The sequence below is a fragment of the Echinops telfairi genome, unplaced genomic scaffold (genome assembly GCF_000313985.2).
Source record: "Echinops telfairi isolate 266 unplaced genomic scaffold, ASM31398v2 ScPeMD7_5;HRSCAF=22, whole genome shotgun sequence".
In the NCBI taxonomy this organism is placed as follows: Eukaryota; Metazoa; Chordata; class Mammalia; order Afrosoricida; family Tenrecidae; genus Echinops; species Echinops telfairi.
The window spans coordinates 30,612,903-30,630,290 of NW_022103901.1; the positions used below are offsets into that span (position 1 = coordinate 30,612,903).

The 17,388-nt window shown below is 59.3% G+C and overlaps 2 protein-coding genes across 2 annotated transcripts in view; one reads left to right on the plus strand and one right to left on the minus strand.

Moving 5' to 3' along the window:
- SYNGR3 (synaptogyrin 3) overlaps positions 1-3,709 on the plus strand; it is a 10,850-nt gene extending 7,141 nt beyond the window's left edge. The window contains exons 6-9 of the mRNA XM_045286029.1: positions 109-265; positions 1,472-1,709; positions 2,201-2,343; positions 2,423-3,709. Coding sequence (XP_045141964.1) covers positions 109-265; positions 1,472-1,709; positions 2,201-2,343; positions 2,423-2,632 — 748 coding nt within the window. The 3' untranslated portion in view covers positions 2,633-3,709. The remainder of the gene's footprint in view (positions 1-108; positions 266-1,471; positions 1,710-2,200; positions 2,344-2,422) is intronic.
- A 2,547-nt stretch (positions 3,710-6,256) lies between these two features.
- On the minus strand, positions 6,257-12,825 carry ZNF598 (zinc finger protein 598, E3 ubiquitin ligase). The gene is made up of 12 exons (XM_004705801.2): positions 12,613-12,825; positions 10,339-10,451; positions 10,067-10,196; positions 9,769-9,980; positions 9,449-9,666; positions 9,097-9,214; positions 8,776-8,960; positions 8,554-8,638; positions 7,733-8,445; positions 7,400-7,544; positions 7,168-7,318; positions 6,257-7,082 (listed from the first exon to the last, which is right to left on the minus strand). Exons 1-12 carry the CDS (start codon positions 12,823-12,825, stop codon positions 6,729-6,731), a joined length of 2,637 nt encoding a protein of 878 aa, XP_004705858.1. The 3' UTR covers positions 6,257-6,728.
- Between the last annotated feature and the right edge of the window lie 4,563 nt (positions 12,826-17,388).

Genomic DNA, 17,388 nt, shown 5'->3' on the forward strand with positions numbered 1-17,388 from the left:
CGGCCGGGACTGCCAGGGACCTTGAGAGGTCACCGCTTGCCTTTCCGCCTTTCCCCTCCCCTCCAATTCCCTTTCCTCAGCCCCCACTCCGTTTCCCCATCCTTGAAACCCGAACGCCGGTGGCAGTGGGAGACGTGGAGGGGGCTACGGACGCCGAGAGGGACCTAACAGAGCCTCCCCCACCCACCCCGCGCTTGCACCCGCACACACACATTCTGAGATCCATCAGGTGGAGCCGGCCCTCCCCAGGCCTCTAGGTGCAGCTGTAAGTTGGTGGGGGCGCCCTGGGTGGGGCAGCTGAAGAAGCTGTGTTTTGGGAAGACTTCCTGGGGTCGGGGTCAGGGTCGGCAACAGCCCTAGGACAGGCAGCCTGCTTTTTTCACCCCTTCCAGGTACAGGTGTTGAGTAGGTTTACTTCAGCGGTTACAGGCAGCGTCCAGCAGGCCAGGCATGTGCTGGAGACAGCTGCCCCATCCAGGGTGGGGCAGGGGAACAGGCCATCCACCTGCAGGGATGCACTGGACCAGGAAGCAAAGCCAGATGTGCAGGGAGGAGGGTTGACTGGGAGGACATCATCGTGCCTCGTGCCTCATTTTCCAGGAGTTGAAAGTGGAGGACCTTTCTTGGACTTACAGGGCTTCCCAGAGCCAAAAGGGTAGGGTGTGGTTTTAAATGGCCATAGGCCGTGCCAAACTCACACCTCAAAGGGCAGTGGTGGAATTCTGAGCCCAAACCCCAGTCATCTTTGAATCCTGAAGAAGGCCTGCTTTCCTCCAAGGCCCCCACGTGGTGGATGCTGCCCCATCACTAGGAAGCAGTGTCCTGAGGGCAGGTCCATGCAAGTCTTAGTGGACAGTGTGATGATGCTGGGCCTGGCCCTCCTTCAGCCTCACCCTGACCAGTCTCCCCATTCCCAGTCCCATAGCCCTGTGGACTACAGCTCAGGGATCACAGATCCTGCTGCCCACTGAGGGAGCTTGTGTCAGGCCAGCTGTTAGCCACATGACCTTGGGCAAGGCACCTCACCTGTGGGGAGTCCCAGTTCTCTCTCTTCGTTCTGTGTGAGGCTTGGACTTGTGCACTTTGGACATGTCAGCAGGAAGGTCAGTCGCTGAGGACATCAGGCTTGGGGAACTCAGAGGGTCATCACCGAAGACGAAGACCCTCCACACAGGAGGCTGCCACAGTGGACTCAGACAGCAAGGGCCTGAGGGGGAGCAGGACCAGGCAGCACTTCGTTCTGTTGTACATGAGGTCGCTATGAGTCAGAGCGACTCAGCTGCACCAGACGAGGAGCGCGAAGGTTTTGGGGAAGATCCCGAACAAACTGGGTCAGAGAGAGTGCTCGGAGACCCCCCAACTCAATGGTGGAGCCCCCGCAGTAGGAAGAGCAGAGCAGCCGGCTTTGATGTCTCACGCTGGGGGACAGGGGGCGCCCCAGGGCCCCTCAGTGACGCCTGCCCACCTGCAGGTGTTCTCCATCGCGGTCTTCGGGCCCATCGTCAACGAGGGCTACGTGAACACCGACAGTGGCCCCGAGCTGCGCTGCGTCTTCAACGGGAACGCGGGCGCCTGCCGCTTCGGCGTTGCGCTCGGCCTAGGCGCCTTCCTGGCCTGCGCCGCCTTCCTGCTGCTCGACGTGCGCTTCCAGCAGATCAGCAGCGTCCGCGACCGCCGCCGCGCAGTGCTGCTCGACCTGGGTTTCTCAGGTGGACCGGGGCTGGTGCGGGTGCAGGGTGGGGCTTTCCCAGAGGGAGGGCGGGGCCTAGCTAGGAGCATCCCCGGGGAGGGCGGGGCCTAGCGGGAGAGCTAGTGGACGGGATCAGAGGGGCAGAGCCCCTCTAGCCGCGGGGCACCCTGCAGAGGGCGGGCCCAGTAGGAGAGCCGGGGTGGGGGAACCAGAGGGCGGGGCCTAACCGTTGGACACCCCTCATCCCTCGAAGCCAAGTGGGTGATGGCAAGGAGGGCGTGGCTTGGTAACCCTAACTAGGCTTCCCTAGTGGGCGGGACCTATGGGAGGGGTGGGGCCTGGGTGAAGGGGTGGACCCAAAGGGAAGCAGCGTTAAAAGGCTGCTTTTAATGAACACCTGGCTTATGTTGGTCCGAGTGAGACCCTAAGAGGGGCGGAGCCACAGACACTGAGTGGGCGGGGCCGTGCCTGCGCACCCGGCGCTGAGCTGCGCTGTCCCGCGGGCTTCAGGGCTCTGGTCTTTCTTGTGGTTCGTGGGCTTCTGCTTCCTCACCAACCAGTGGCAGCGCACGGCGCCCGGGCCAGGCACAGCGCAGGCGGGGGACGCAGCCCGGGCCGCTATCACCTTCAGCTTCTTCTCCATCTTCAGCTGGGTGAGTGCGTGGCTGTGGATGGGGGACGGGCAGGGCGGGCTCTGGCGGCTCTGGTCCGCTGACCTGAGCTCCCCTGCAGGTGGCACTCACTGTGAAGGCCCTGCAGCGGTTCCGCCTGGGCACCGACATGTCCCTCTTTGCCACCGAGCAGCTGGGCGCCGGGGCGGGCCAGGCCTACCCAGGCTATCCGGTGGGCAGTGGTGTGGAGGGAACCGAGACCTACCAGAGCCCACCCTTCACCGAGACCCTGGACACCAGCCCCAAAGGGTACCAGGTACCTGCCTACTAGGGGCAAAGGCTGCCCACCAACGCAGGCCCAGCACCAGGGACCCAGGGCGGCCAGTGTGGGCCCACCTCGGCCAGGAGGAGGTGCCTTCAAAAGTCCTTGGACGGAAGGCCCTAAGGAGGTCACAGGCCCTGGTGTATAGCCTGCAGCCTCAAAGGGGCCAGATTGGGCCACTCCCCTCCTGGGCCGGCCAGCCTGGGGCCAGGAGGCCAGCTGTCCTCCATAGAAGGTGCAGGAGCCACTGGCATTAGGGGCAAGGATACAGCCCCAAACGCTGGTCATGGTCTCCTTGCTCCGGTAGTAGTGGTGTGTTGTGCAGGGCGGCGTGTCCTGTCCAGGGCCCCGTCCCCTTAGTTGTCCAGGCTCTCTAGAGCAGCCTCCTGCCCTGTCAGTGTTGTACTGTGACCCAGTCTTCAGGTTCTTCCCTTAGTTCCCCACAAGCTACCCCATCATCTGTGGTCTGTGCCCCAACCCCCATCTGCCTTGGTCCAGGCCCCTGCTGGGGTCTGGGCAGTTCTGACGACGCACAAGACACCAAACAGATGGCCTGTCCCAGTCCAAGGGAGGCTCAGGACCTATGGGTGCCTGGTAAGACCAGCCTCACCCATAAGAGAGGCCTAAAGGTTCCATCCACTCACTGTGCCCGTAGAGACAGCTGTCCCATGCAAAACCACTTTCCCTCGGCTTCCTGGACTGTGTCTCCTCCCACCCCCGCTCTGCACCCCAGTTCTGTGAGCCCAAGACTCTGTGAGTCCCCATGTGTAGCTGACTACTCATGCATTGTTTGAAGCTAGCTTTTCCTTCATGTTGATACCAAACCCGGTTGCCACCCTCCACCCCTGCAGAGAGAACGCCTCCTTCCAGGGCTGGCTGCCGATAATGCGACAGACCTATACATTATAGTTTAGACCAGTCATGCGTGGTTGTCTTCAGTAAACATGTTTACAACTTTTGTATATATTAGAACTTCTTCCTACTACTTCTGAAAGAACAATCCGTGATTGTGTATTTTCAGTGTCCTGTATCCTACCCACTCACTGCACCTTCTTTACAATAAAGACTGGAAATGAGTTTACCGTGTCCTGTACGCTCCTGGATTTGTTTCCGCCTCCACTCTCCTGGGGTCAGGGGTTGGGTAGGGCCTGAGAGCCAGAAGCTGGGGGTGGAGGCTGGGTGACCCCGAAGATCAGAAGAGCCAGGATGAAGCAGGTACATCCGGCCCCTGCTCCAGACATCACACTGATCCGCAGCTTCCCTGGCAAGCAGGGAAACCTTGGTGCTTCTGTTCGCAGTGTATGTTACCTTTCTGTAATCCATACTGAGCCCTCATGGCGCAGCGGGGGAGCGTGCATGCTGGGCTGCCTACGGTCAGCAGGTGGAGACCAGCAGGGGCTCCACGGGAGAAAGAGAGCTTTCTACTCCCATGAAGAGTTACAGCCACAAGCTCAGGGGGGCGGTTCTACCCGGTTCTGTAGGGTTGCAATGAGTTGGGATTGACTTGATGGCAGTGAGGTGTTTTTTTTACATTTTATAGGGGCGCTGTGAGTGGGCATGGACCGGAATGGCAGGGAGTTCTGTGCTTCGTTGCGGAGTGCTTCTCTCTGGACCAGCCTAGGGTACCTCTGGCCTCCATTGCTCGTCTTGTCTTCTTGGGATGTCCAGTTCATTGGGATCATGCCTTGTCCCGGCAGAGGATCACACTTAGACATGGGTTTGAATGCTGTGGAGAAAGTTGGTATTTGTTTTAGCTTGGTAAAGAGCCCTAGTGAAGTACCTGGCTACTAATCAAGAGGTCAGTGGTTCCTATCCACCAGCTGCTCTGTGGGAGGAGGAGCCAGGCCGCTTCTGTGAAGAGGACTGCTGACAGAGAAGGCACATCCATACTCTTAGGGGGCTGCTTGGAGTCAGCAAGGACTGGAAGGCAGTGGTGTTTTGGTTTTTTCTTAGTCCTGATCAGTATCAGGTCATATGCTACAGTTGGCAGAGGATGGGGGGGGTCAGTTACCAGTCTTTATGGTGCTATTGAGAGCACCTCAGAGCGACCCAGTAAGAAGGCATAGAACTGCTCCTGCGGGTTTCCAAGACGAAATCTTTACAGGAGTAGAAAGCCTACCTTTCTCCTGAGGAGCGGCTAGCTGGTGGTTCTGAACTGCTGATCTTGCAGTTAGCTGCCCTACCAGTCACCCACTATGCCAGGGTCACTATGAGTTAGAATTAATTGACTCCATGACAGCCAAGTCTGGGTTGCTTTTTTTTTTGGCTCAGAGAGGGATGGAACGTTGGTGGCATAGCACATAATGGGTTTGGCTACAACTGAAAGGTCGGTACTTCAAACCCTTCAGCTGTACCTCGGAAGAGAGGACAATCCTGGAAACCCTGGGAGTGGCAGTCCACCTGATGCAGTGGGGCTCAGCTGGAGTGAGCTGGCCTGCGCGGGCACCACCTTGTGGCCAGGCTGGGTATGTACCCAGGAATTCATCACTCACTCAGCCACATAGTCCACTTCAACTCAGATAGGGCAGGGTAGAACTGCCCCTGTGGATTCCTGGGACTGTTAACTTTTTCCTGAGTAGAAAGTCTCTTCCTCCTCCCCAGGAGCGACTGGTGGTTGAGAAGTGCAGGCCGTCTATTCTGATCATGTTAAAGATGCATGAGGGTTAGCATACAAATGCTTGAGGCTTACTCACTACCCCTCCAATCTTTCTTCAGTGCTAGGAATAGTCCAGTCTTAGCACCTCCCCAGCTCCTGGGGCTCCTAACAAGGGGACCTGCCCCAGCTTTAGTCGTCTCTATAGGTGCTTGCTACTACATCTGGGGAGATCTTCCCAGCATGGTCAGCGGGGCTTTTGAGCTCACCCATTGGGTGCTGCAGTCCACTTGAAGAAAGTGTATCTCCGTCGCTTGCTGGCTCAGGGAACAGGTCTTTTCCATTCACCTCCTGACTCGGTCTGAAGGCTGAACTCGACCACACTCAGGTCCACCCCCTATGGAGTGTCAGCAGCTCCAGTCACAAGGGTGGAGGTGGTGGCGGCATGACTTATCACTGGGGGAGCTCAACAGCACTTGGCACACCAAGTACTGCTAAGCCGGCATGTCTTCATCATGTCTTACTGCCCCTTTGAGAACAGGGACACCTGACAAACAGTCCTTTCATGGCTGGCTGTTCTCCCAGGGTGTGGTCTCATGTGTGCCCTCAGGAGTGTGGGTGGCCTCTCCCCAGCTGGCGGGGTGAAGGCTTTATCACTCGAGGAACGCTGCTCGCAGCTCTGGCCCAGGGCAGGCATGCTGGCCTAAGCGTCTCAGCTCTGGGTGGGCAGGCACTCCCAGTGCAATGTGGCTCCAGCGTGGCCCCTCCCAGCCATGACACCCTTGCTCCATTGGACACTGACTCCATGTCTCACAGCCCATGACTTGGACTTGGCTGTGTGTTTTCCCTAGTCCAAGGCTCTCTCTGGATGGTTTGGAAGGCCCATCCCCGAGAAGTAAGGCTTGGGCTTGGCTGCTTCCTGCTGTGCACTCTCCCCAGGACCCTCTCCCAGCCCCAAGCACCCAGTGGGCTATGGAGCCCAGTGGTTCCGTGGGGGCTGCTGAGGTGGCAGAGTAGTAAGGACACGGGCCGGCTCTGTGCCGTATTGAAAAATAAATTTATTTTTATAAGATAAATTGTCTTATAAAAGATCAGAGGCAATTTGAGAGCCCAGATTCAGCTTGTACGTAAAAAGATTCAATTTCAAGTAGCACAATTTTGCGTCTGCTTTTAATCCGGAACCTTCCTGAACCACGAAACTGCCAACTGTTTACACACACACTCATGGCACCTGGCCCCCATGGGCCTCTACCTCGGGAGGCCAAAGGTGCTGAAGCCCACTGCTCAAGAGGGCTCACTTCCCGGCCATGCCCTCCCTGAGGCCGGCCTGAGCCAGGTCTGTGCTCGCTCGCTGAGGAAGCCGGATGGCACTTCTGTGTGGCCACATGCTGGCAGGGCCAGGCCTCCCTGGGGCCTGGAAGGTGGCTTCATCTGGCTGCCTGGCAGCCTTGAGGGAGATAGGGAGGCGGGCAGAGGTCAACTAAATGCAGCTTCTGCCCGCGCTGGCAGCGGCTACGTGATGACCCTGGCAATGGCCTGCAGGGAGGGGAAGTCATCGTCTCGGGCAGCATGCAGGGCCTGGTGGCTTTGGACGTCATGGTGGGCCAGCACCTGCTGGCAGGTAGGGCACACGCAGCAGTCCAGGCCGGCCGTCTGTGTGCTGGCCTGCCACGGGCCTTTCCGACTCTTCTTGGCCTTTGTGCCGGGCAGTGGCTCGTGGCCTCGGAAGTCCGCGTGTGCCGACAGCAGCTCCTGCTGCTTGGCTGTGTCAGGCAGGAGCACCAGCAGCTCGTTGAAGATCTTCAGGAAGCTCTCGCCCAGCAGGTCGCGGCAGCTCTGGTAGTACTGGGCGGCGGAGGTCACACCCTATGGCACAGTACCGCCCAACCATCAAAACTGGCCAAGATACTGGCTCCCCACCGGCCCTCCCACTGTGTGCCCTACCCCTCACCTGTCGGAACTCCCCAGAATGACTCTTGAACTTTCGAAAACGGGCTTCGTCACTCTGAAGGAAGTCCCTGATGGACTGGATCAGTTTCAGATTCCTCTCCCGGAAGTTCTCAGGGACCAGGTAGGCCTGGGGTGGGACTGTCGGGTTGGGCCTGGGGCAGGGGTGGGGAAGTGAGTGGGCCTGCATGCTGTCCTCGGGAAGGGGCCTTGGCAGACAGCCCACCCACACTTACGCTTTCGTGCGGGTGCTGGGCACACAGGTCAGCTGTGGACTGGGCAGGAGTCCTGCAAAGCCGGGGGGTGGCTTGCTCATGGGGGTCACCAGCCCTGGTGGGGGTAGAGGTGACACTGGCTTCAGCAGCACTGCCGTGTTGAACCCTGCAAGGTGGCACAGCAAGCGACACTTGAGACAGGGCCCAGGGTGGCAGGTACCCGACCCCTTCCCCATGGTAGCCCTTAGGGTACCACAGGAAGGGGTGACAATGGAGAACGCAGTGGGTGGTCAGGTGGCACCCAGGGAGGTGGACAACCCTCACGGAGCCCCACTCCTCTTTCAACAAACGAACCTGGAGGAGGTGGCATCCTGGGTGGGCCTGGGCCACCAAGGGCAGGGAAATCTTCCTGGGGTATGAGGCAGGGCGGGGGTCCTGGGGGTCTCTGGAGCCCAGGGGGTTCCTTGGGGGTGCTGCCACATGCCAGGGCCAGCCCCTCCACATGTCCGTTGAGAGTGACAGCAGCTGGTTCAGGGAGCTGCTCAGCCTCGGGCAGGGCTTTGTCAGGGGCCTTTCCCGTGCGGGCAGAGGGTGAGGATGACAAGGCAGCAGACTTCTCGGAGCCCACCTTCTTCTTCCGGCCGACCTTGGTGCTGGCCTGCACAGTGGCCAGCTGAGAGGCAGCAGGGGGCACGATGGGCAAACTGGGTGGCTCCTGGGGGGTCTCCTCCTCTACAGGGGGTGGGCCGCCCCGTGGGGCGCCCTTACTGCTTGCTTTCCCAGACTTTCTGGCCGATGAGCCCCCACCAACAGCAGCAGCTGGGGCCCCTGCGGGCAGTGCCCCCTTCCTGCTGCTGTTCCAGGCTGAGATGATGCTGGTGTGAGAGGCGTAGGGACGGGCAGCCGAGGAGACCAGGGCAGGGAAGTCATCCTCCTGGAAGGTGCCCCTGTCCCTGGTGGCCATGGGGTAGGCTGGGGTTCTGCCTGCAGGGCCTGACCCGGCCACAGGGGGTGCTGAGCACAGGCTGGGGAAGTCCTCATCCTTGAGTTTGGGTGCAGGTGGTAGGCTGTCGGGCAGGAGGAGGGCCTGTCAGTGGCGTCAACGGCTACAGGGCCCACTCAGCCTCTCCCCACCACCCGAAGCGGAGCATTAGCATCCAGACACACACACACACCTTGGAGGCAAGGCCCCCGAGGCTGGCCCTGATGTTTGGGAGGCTTCTTGGCTCACAGGACCGTTCGCCGCAACTTCCTTGGCGCCTGCAACAGAGAAGAAGTCACCTTGGGGTAAGGCAGGCTGCCAGGCGGAGGGACCTGGCTGCGTTCCCTCCCAGGCAGGCTGCAGCCTGGAAGGGAGACCGCGCCTCACGCCCCCCGACAGAGCCCTGACTGCTCACCTGAACCTTCACCCTGGGGCCGTAGAGGGTGCCGGGTGCCACGTGGCTCCGAAGAGCCCCGCCCCACTGCCTCCTCCTTGGCCCGGGCACCCTCCTCACGGGCGTCCTTCCTGTGCTTCTCATCCTGCTGCTGTGCAGCCACCGAGGCCCGGATGGCCGCCGCCACGTCCCGGTCCTCTTCCTCCCTGGGGACAGGGACATGCTAGTCTGGGTGAGGTGGGGGCAGAGAGGAGAGCGTGGAGAACAGGGAAGGGAGGAGGAAGGTTGCCTGGGAGCCAGGCCGGCCTGATGCCAGGAGACCAGTGGCAGAAAGCTTCCCACCTCTTGTACCTCCAGCTCCCGCGGCGGCTCTGCTGGGCTCCACGCGCTCCGACCCGGCCTGCCCGGCCCTGGCGGTTATACCTGTCCACCTCCTCGTAGTCCTCGCCCCCGATGACGCCTGAGGCCAGCACATGCCCATCACGGCCCACACCATGACAGAGGGCTCCTTGGCCCATGCTGCATCCTGACCCTGGGCTCACCCCTCTACTCCGTGTGTCCTGGGGCCCGGGGGAGGGGAGGGGAGGGGAGAGGAGGGAGTGCCCACCCCACCCCTCTGCCTGTTGTGGTGTGGTCTGGGACCCAGGAGAGGCCCTGCCCCTCTTCCCACCCTGGGTCCCGGCCGGCAGCTCACCGTCACCGCGTCGTGGGTGCCGGGGCGTGAAGCTGAACTGCAGGTCGATTTGGCGGTTCTGGCGGGCCTCGGCGCGGCTCCGGCTGTGGCAGGCAGTGCGGTGGGCCTTGAGGTCGATCTCGGTGCGGAAGGCGTGGGTGAATTGCTCCAGGTTGCAGCGGCCCTCCTCGCACAGGAAATGCTTCTCCCGGAAGTGCTCACGCAGGTAAGTGTAGTCACTGTGCAGGGTGTGCGGGCGGGATCAGCGGTGGTGGTGGTGGGGGGGGGGTGGCTGCTGCCCACACCGGGCAGGCCTGGGGTCATGGGTGGCCGGCTCCCACCTATAGTAGTCCTGGGCGCCGTCGGCATCACAGAAGTGGCAGAAGTAGTGGTCGCGGCGCAGGTGCTTAAGCAGCTCGTCGTTATCCAGGTAGCGCTCGTCACAGAACTTGCAGAGAGGGTGGCCGCGATGCGACGTGTCGTCTGGGTCCCCTTGCATACGGTGCCGCGCCAGGTCCCTGCGCGAGTACCACTTGCGCTCGTGCGTGAAGATCTGCGGGGGCGAAAATCGGACGGAAGTTCAGCACAAGGGCACCCCGCTGGCCTCCCAGCCCAGACCGCCTGCCCCAGCCCGCCGACCTTGAGGTGCTTGAGGCAGAGCTTGCAGCAGAAGAGCTCGTGCTGCCTTCGCATGTGCTGCTCCAGGTCCCCGAAGAGGCCAAAGGGCGGCAACGCAGGGCACCGGGGACACTCGTGCTGCAACAGCTGCCTGGGGACACGGGGCCACATCAGGACCAGGGGTCAGGGTCCCACCAGATCACAGCATCTGCCCGGGCCCCTGGAGCCACAGAGCATTTCTGAAGCCATCAGGTCACCTCCTAGTGCCCGAGGCCAGCAGGGTGGCCCCTCACCTGTACAAGGCAAACACCTGGCTGTCAGTGAAGTAGATGTCATGCCGCTTCTCGTGCTGCAGCTGTTGGAGGGAGATGGTGGCGAATGCTGGGAGCTTCTTCCCAAAGACCACCTGAGCAGGAGGGGAGGAGGCCATGAGTGGGAGGGGAGAGGGAGGCTGGCTGTCGCTGTCATATGTGGGTCAGGGTCGGGGTCCTTCGGCCGACCAGACTGGCTTCCTGTTCTCACCCTCCAGCAGCACTTGAGTGCTTTAGGATGGGTGGTGCAATGCACAACCCCACCATCAGGGGGTGCCCAGACCACGGCCCAGGGGGCCATAGCACTCATCTTACCCTGGAGTGGAGCCAACAAATGGGGGGCTGTGTCTGGGGCTCCACTGCAGGGGCCACCCCCAGGGCTCCTGTGCCCAGCTGCTGGCGTGGCCCAGCTCAAACCTGGCAGGCCGCTCCATCAAGGCCCCTGGGGTAAAATGCAGGTCCAGGCCCACAGTGCCAGGGAGGCAGCTGAGGTGGGGGTGGGCACAAAGGTCACATCTGGAGACAAGTGACCACTGCCCACTCCTGTCCCAGATCTCACAAGGCTCAGGGACTGAGGATGGCCCAGGGAAGCGCAAGACCCAGGGCAATGGAGCCCTCAGCGTGGGCCCTCCCAGCTCTGCCCCAGCACCACAGCAATCATCCACGGGAGGCTCACCAGAGATGATTACCAGAACACAGGCCTGAAAGCCACTGGGGGTCTGCATCAGCCATGGTCCACCGTGTGCCCCCCCTCTCCCCCACAAGCCCCATGCTCCCAGCACCGGCCCAGGCAAAGATAAAGTCCAGGTTTTTCCTATATGCCATCCCCCCACCCCATGAAAGGCCAGGGTCGCCCTTCCACACCGTGTCCTGGTGGGTTTCCCTCCAGGCCTTTGGAAAGACAGCTCTAAGGTGGGGCAGGGGCACCAGGAGGGATTGGGGGCACAGCCTTGACAAGGCAGCGGGGAGGGAAAAGGCAGGAGGAAAGGGGAGGAGAAAGCAGAGGGAGCCGGTGGCAAACTTCCCAGCCTGCCCTCCTGTGGCCTCGCAATGCAGGGCAGGCACAAGCACCAGTGCCAAGCCACACCCTGGCCAGCTCATACCCCACCCCCCTGCCACAGAGCTCTGGGGGAGGGGCCGGTGAGAGAGTCAGCAGGGAGGCCAGAGGCTTATTACACAGGTGGGTACCCAGGATGGGACCACTACACTTCCCAGAAGGAAACTACAGGTGTGTGGGACACCTGGCCTTTAGCGAGCTAATCTACATCATGGCACACAAGACTGGGCGGTCCACAGGATCTCAAGAGGCCAGGAAACGCCCTCTGAGTAAGCCACAAACCCCGGCTCCTGACTCTGGGTAGGCTCAGGCTCCACCACCCTCCCCTGGCAGCACCTACTAGGATCCCCTAACCAACCAACCGCTCGTTGGGGCACCACGTCTCAGGCTCCTTTATCGAATGCCTCTTTCTCTCAACAACGGCATGTCTGGGTCACTTTTAGGAAGAAAAAAGGCAGCCTGCCCCAGATGTCACCAAGAGCCATCTCTGATACTGAACCAGGGGGATTTCACAACGCTTGGTGCAAACATCAGCCAGTACACAGCACACCGGTGGGGCTCCGGGCCAGCAGCTGGCACCTGGGGGAGAAGGGGGAGACTTCTTGCTCCATGGCGCCCTCTGACCTTCCCTGGACTTTCAAGTGCAGGCTGGGCTGAACCCTTCTCCCCTCCACTTCTCAACAGAGGCCTGAAGCCAGAAGAGATGGTGAGAAGAAAGAGAAGGAAAAGTTGCCATCTCCACTAGCCCAGCTCGAGAGAAATGACGAGCGTTTCGAGTGACACCTGCTATGTTGGGGCCGTCTGAGGGTCACCCCCAGCTGAGAGAGGAAAGAGCCAGGTTCCAGGTCACCCAGTGGGGCGCGGAGTCAGATGGGCGCTGCCCACAGCCGGACCCCCTGCTCCCAAGAATGGCTACTGAAGTCACTTCCCCCAGCCCTGACCCTTCCGCTCCAACGGAGAGTCCTAAGGAAGAGCGAGTCACCAAGTTCCTGATTGGACCATGCCTCTTCCTGTGGCCGGGCGAATGTCCAGGGCAGAGGGGCTAGTCACCGGACTCCCTCCTAGACCCGGCTCGGCTACCTCCCGCCCCGCGGGCCCAGCGTCAGGACTCCGCCCCAGGTGGCCCCATCAGGCCCGCGACCGGCCACCAGGAAGCCCGAGTCCCCTTCCGGCCGCCCAGGCCACGCGGCCCGCCGCACCTGGTGCAACTCCTCGCGGCACACGGCGCAGTAGCGCTGCTCGCAAAGCACCCGCATCTTGGTGGAGCAGCGGTAGCACACTGGGTGGTCGCAGCGGCCCAGCGCCGTGGCCTCCAGGTCCCCGCAGCACAGCACGCAGCTCCCACCGCCCCGCTCGGCCGCCGCCGCCTCCGGGGCCGTGCGCCGCCCGACGGCACCAGCCGCCGCCGCCATGACCGGGCTCCGGCCCGCTCCGGGCCGGCGCGGCGCGACCTGACTTCCGGCGAATCCGCCCCTTCCTGGTCGACGTCAGCGTCCCGCCCAGCAACGGCCCCGCCCGGCGGAAGTACACGCCTTCATTTCCGCCGCCGCCGCCGAGAGCCGGGCTAGAGTGGGTACGCCGAGTACGCCGTGCTCTAGCTCCGCCCGGCTGCTCGGAGGTCCACGCTCTCGCACTCTGGGCTTTATGCCGTTGAAACACGGCGCTCGGTTAAATTAGAGTTTTACTTAAACAAGCAATCAGTAGATGTCCTAATTCTGTAAAGTTTGATGTATCTCTTGAAGCATTTGACGGGAAATCACAAAACGGCGGCGTGGCAAAAATGACGACGGGAAAAAAGATGGCTCTCAATGGGAAAGTCAATGTAATTACAATATACTATTTGGCTCAACAGAGCATGACAAGCCCAAAGGCATTATGATGTGAGCTCTGCCTCCCAAGTCAACCAAAAATTTTGAAAAACAATCGAATGAGGGGATGGAGGTAGAAGTGGGGTGCCATTGAAGTATGAGAGAGCCAAAATTAATACGAAGCCATTTCATACTACCTAAAATGGATAAATCAGGAAATAAAACCCATTGCGTTGAGGCGATTCCCTACAGGGCAGAGTAGAGCTGCCCTGGTGTGTTCTCAAGGCTGTAACCTTTTTTTTTTTTAATCATTTCATTGGGGGGCTCATACAATTCGTATCACAATCCATACGCACATCCATTGTGTCAAGCACATTTGTACTTTTATTTCCATCATCATTCTCAAAGGCTGTAACATAGGCGCAAAGAACCCATCTTTGTTTGAGTGGTTGCAAAGGTTAGCCAACCCACTAAGCCACCAGGGTTCCTTCCACAAAGATTACAGCCTTGAAAACTAGGAATTGGCAGTTCTGCTCTGTCCTACAAGGGTGCTAAGAGGACAGAGTTGACTTGGTAACAGGTTTAGATTTAGATTTTGTGATTATATCAGGCCCCCACAGACAATCCTGGTTAATGTCTTTATCTGAACATCAGCTGATTAAAAACCCAAACACCCATATATCTTTCTCCTTCAGAACAGCTGATAGGTTCACATGGCTGACCAACCAGCCCAGTGATTAAGCACTGGGCTTCCAGAGCTTGGTGGTTAACAGATTCTCACTCACTGCCATTGACTTGATGTCGACTCATAGTGACCTTCCAGGCAGAGAGAACTCGCCCTTTCAATTTCTGAGACTGAAACTCTTTTTTTTTAGACTGTAACCCTGCACAGGAGTAGAAAGCCCAGTCTTTCTCCCAAGGAGCTGCTGGTGGTTTTGAACTGCCAACCACGAGGACTGCAGCATAATGAGTAACCACTGCACCACCAGAGTTCTGGTGGTGAGGAATCTTATTCTGCCTACCTTAATTGGGTAGCAGAGGTTAAGGGTGGTGCACAGAATGGACCAAAATGCCAATAGTGCCAACCTTGAGAAACTCTGACTTAAGGTGATGGATTAGTTATGGTAGGGGGGTTGTGGCTAAGAGGAAGCAAGAAGCTTTGTTACTGGGGTCTCTCGGGTTGGAGCTGGAAAGGACATAGAGTCCCTTCTCCTCTGTATAACTCCCAGCCCTTTAACAGCTCCATGCTCTACTCTCTCCATTGAGCCTTTGGGCCTCTTCCTCAACTCCACCTCCTGCAGCTCCCCCACCTCCATGCACAAGCACATCTGTCATGTGCAGTGACAACCTCTGTCCCAAATGGGACCTTGTTGGTTCGCCCCCACAAAACACTGCTGTCCAGTTGCCTCCGCTCGTAGTGACCCCCTACCAAAACCAAACTCATTGCCATCAAGTTAATGCTGGCTCATGATGACCCTATAGGACAGGGTAGAACTGTCCTGTGAATTTCTGAGACCATAATTCTTTTTTTCTTCTTCTTTATTTTAGACTGTAACTCTCTGTGTCTGTTTCTCTCTCTCTCTCTCTCTCTCTCAACTGTAACTCTTTATAGGAATTAAAAGTACTGTCTTTCTTCCTCATAGTGGCTGGTGGTAGCTGCTGATCATGCAGAGTGCCTCTGCCAGACCTGCTCCATAGGGTTTCCAAGGCTGCCTGTGCTCTTCATAGGGCTGCCAGCCTCCTCTTTCTCCCGAGGCAAAGTGGGTGGGTGCCAAGCACCGGCATTTCAGAGAGCAGGTGAGTGCTTTAACTACTGACCACCAGGACTCCTTTATAAGCACCTATGAGAGGGCATGGCAGCATTGAGACGCTGGAGGACAACAGCACAGAGGTTCTGTGGTTCTACAGGAATTTGGTTTTGTCGTTCGCTCTGTAAGGTGTCTGGCAGAATTATCCTGGCTGCTACTTGGAGCTCGATTACAGTTCACGGACGACCACAATGAAAACCACCAGCCTCAGTGAGAGAAAGATGTCTCATTCTATAAAGATCCATGGCCTCAGAAATCCTATGTGGGATTGCTGAAGAGTTTGGTTTGGCTTGGGTTTTGTCCTGAAGAGTGGTGGACCCTCCCTGGCTGTGACTGCAGTCTCCAGGGCTCCTGCAACACCCTCCCTAAGCCCCCTTGGCTCCAGGGAGCAGCAGCGCCAGGGAACAGGCACTGTCCACCTGGCTCTCAGCCCATCATGCTGCACCGCCCACCCACTACACTCCGGAGTAGGGGGAGAGGCTCTTGAAGTCAAGGAGCCCCGGGGGATCAAAAAGGGGTGATCTTTCTGACGTCCCTTCATCCCTGGGGTCCTCCAGGCCTCTCCAGGAGCGGGGGTGGCTTTCCCCTTCCACTGTACCGCCCCTATGACTCAACCTTTCCACGGAAGCGTTTTCACTGACATGCTGGGGGAGGAGCTGGTCAGCCTCCACCAGCAAGAATGACAATAATAAGAACCATCTGCTGGGCGCCTACTGTGTGTGCCACTGCAATTGCTCCTCAGCCTCCCCAGTTGCCCATCTGAGTAGGAGGGAGGCCCCAGAACCCCCAGGACCCCTACTGCCTCAGGGCCAGGCGCCCTCCCCAGGCACCCCAACCCAAGCAGGAAGGGAAGTCCAGAACCCTCAGGACCCCTCCTGCATCAGGGCCAGGCACCCACTCCTGCCCACCCCCAGCTGCCACCCCACCCCATGGCCCCCTTGGACATGACAGAGGACAAACCCAGGCTGTGTCCCATCCTTATGCCCTACAAACCACCCCTCTCTTAATAAATAGACAAGCAGAGGGGCGTGGAGTCTGGGGGAAATTGCAGCTGCAACCCGAAACCTGTGCTCTTGGGTCCGGAGCTAGGCTGGCTCTCCCTCTTCCCCAGCCAACAGGTGGGCTTGGTAAGTCCATTCTCTGAGGGTCGCAGCGTTCACACAGATGAAGTGGGAGCAGTGCTAATCTCACCTCTTGTAGTAGTTTGGAGATCGCAATAATATATTTCCTGATGACTTGGGACAAAAATCGCTGGTGCCTGTGACTGAGAAGTTACCCCCATAAGTGGTGTCATTGCCGGGGGTAGGGTGTGAGGATCTGATGATTTTGAGGGCTGGATCTACCCTGGGCTGGGACACTGGAAGAACTGAGGCTTTTGGGAGCGGGTGGTTCTCTTTAGGGAAGCATGGGGAGGGAAATGAGCTGGGGGGATTACTCAGAAGAGGGCATTTTAAATAGGGTCTTGAAGGATGAATAGGAGTTTGCCAGAATGACAAGGAAGAGGATGTTCTAGGTACAAGAGAGGGAAATGGGTTGCATCATGAGTTGTTAGGTAAGGGGAAGGAGAAGAGAGGGGAGGGGAGGGGAGAGAAGAGAAGAGATAAGACCTGCCTGGAGTAGTCTTAGGGAAGGGGTCAAGGTCAGAGAGAAAGCTGGAGATGGTCAGCATTGGGAGTGTGAGGAGGTGCTGGTCTTTATCCGGGTCCTCTTAGGGAACCACACCAGCCATCTCAGCCAGGGCATGGTGTGATTCAGGCTGCTAGTGTCTACCATCCTTCTGGCTGCAGCTGGGAAGGGGGCTAGTGGAGGGAAGCCAGGGGTGAGAGAGGGCAGGAAGGAGGGCGGAGCAAGGACTAGCCACCTAGGCGCAGTCTTTAGGGGAGGAGACAGAGGTCTTGGATGGTACCCAGGGTCCCGCTGAGCCTCTCACCTGCTTTACCTCTTAGAGGTGGGCCAGCAGTCCCCCATCTATTGCCACAGAACCTTCCCTTGGTCCCACCTCACCCCTCCTGGGGGCAGAGAGGGACAGCCCCCAGCTGCATCGCCTAGAACACTCTGAGATACTGCCCCGCAGCAACAGGGGCTCCCTCTTCCCCCGCTATCCCGGTCCCCTCCTTGGGGAACAAAGCAGGTACCACGGGGGCGGGGCGGGGCGGGGCCCCGAGCCCATATAGGCAGGGTGCGCTGCCTGCCTCTAGCGCCCTGTGCTCCCACCCTCCCGGGAACGGATTCTTCCCGCCCCAGACCCCACGAAATCTGTTTCAAGGCCCCTCGCCGGGCGGCCACGGACGTGCGCACCCGAGCGCGGGCTCCAGGCGGGATGGGCCGGGTGCGGAGGCCCCTCCGGGGTGGTCCGCTG

Excerpts from the sequence above, each read along its gene's own strand:
- ZNF598 (XM_004705801.2), bottom strand. The coding sequence starts at position 12,825 with ATGGCGGCGGCGGCTGGTGCCGTCGGGCGGCGCACGGCCCCGGAGGCG. Across the intron at positions 8,961-9,096 it reads GGGAGCTGGAGGTACAAGAG|GGAGGAAGAGGACCGGGACG; the intron begins GTGGGAAGCTTT and ends CCCTGTCCCCAG. Across the intron at positions 7,545-7,732 it reads CAGGATGCCACCTCCTCCAG|GGTTCAACACGGCAGTGCTG; the intron begins GTTCGTTTGTTG and ends GCCACCTTGCAG.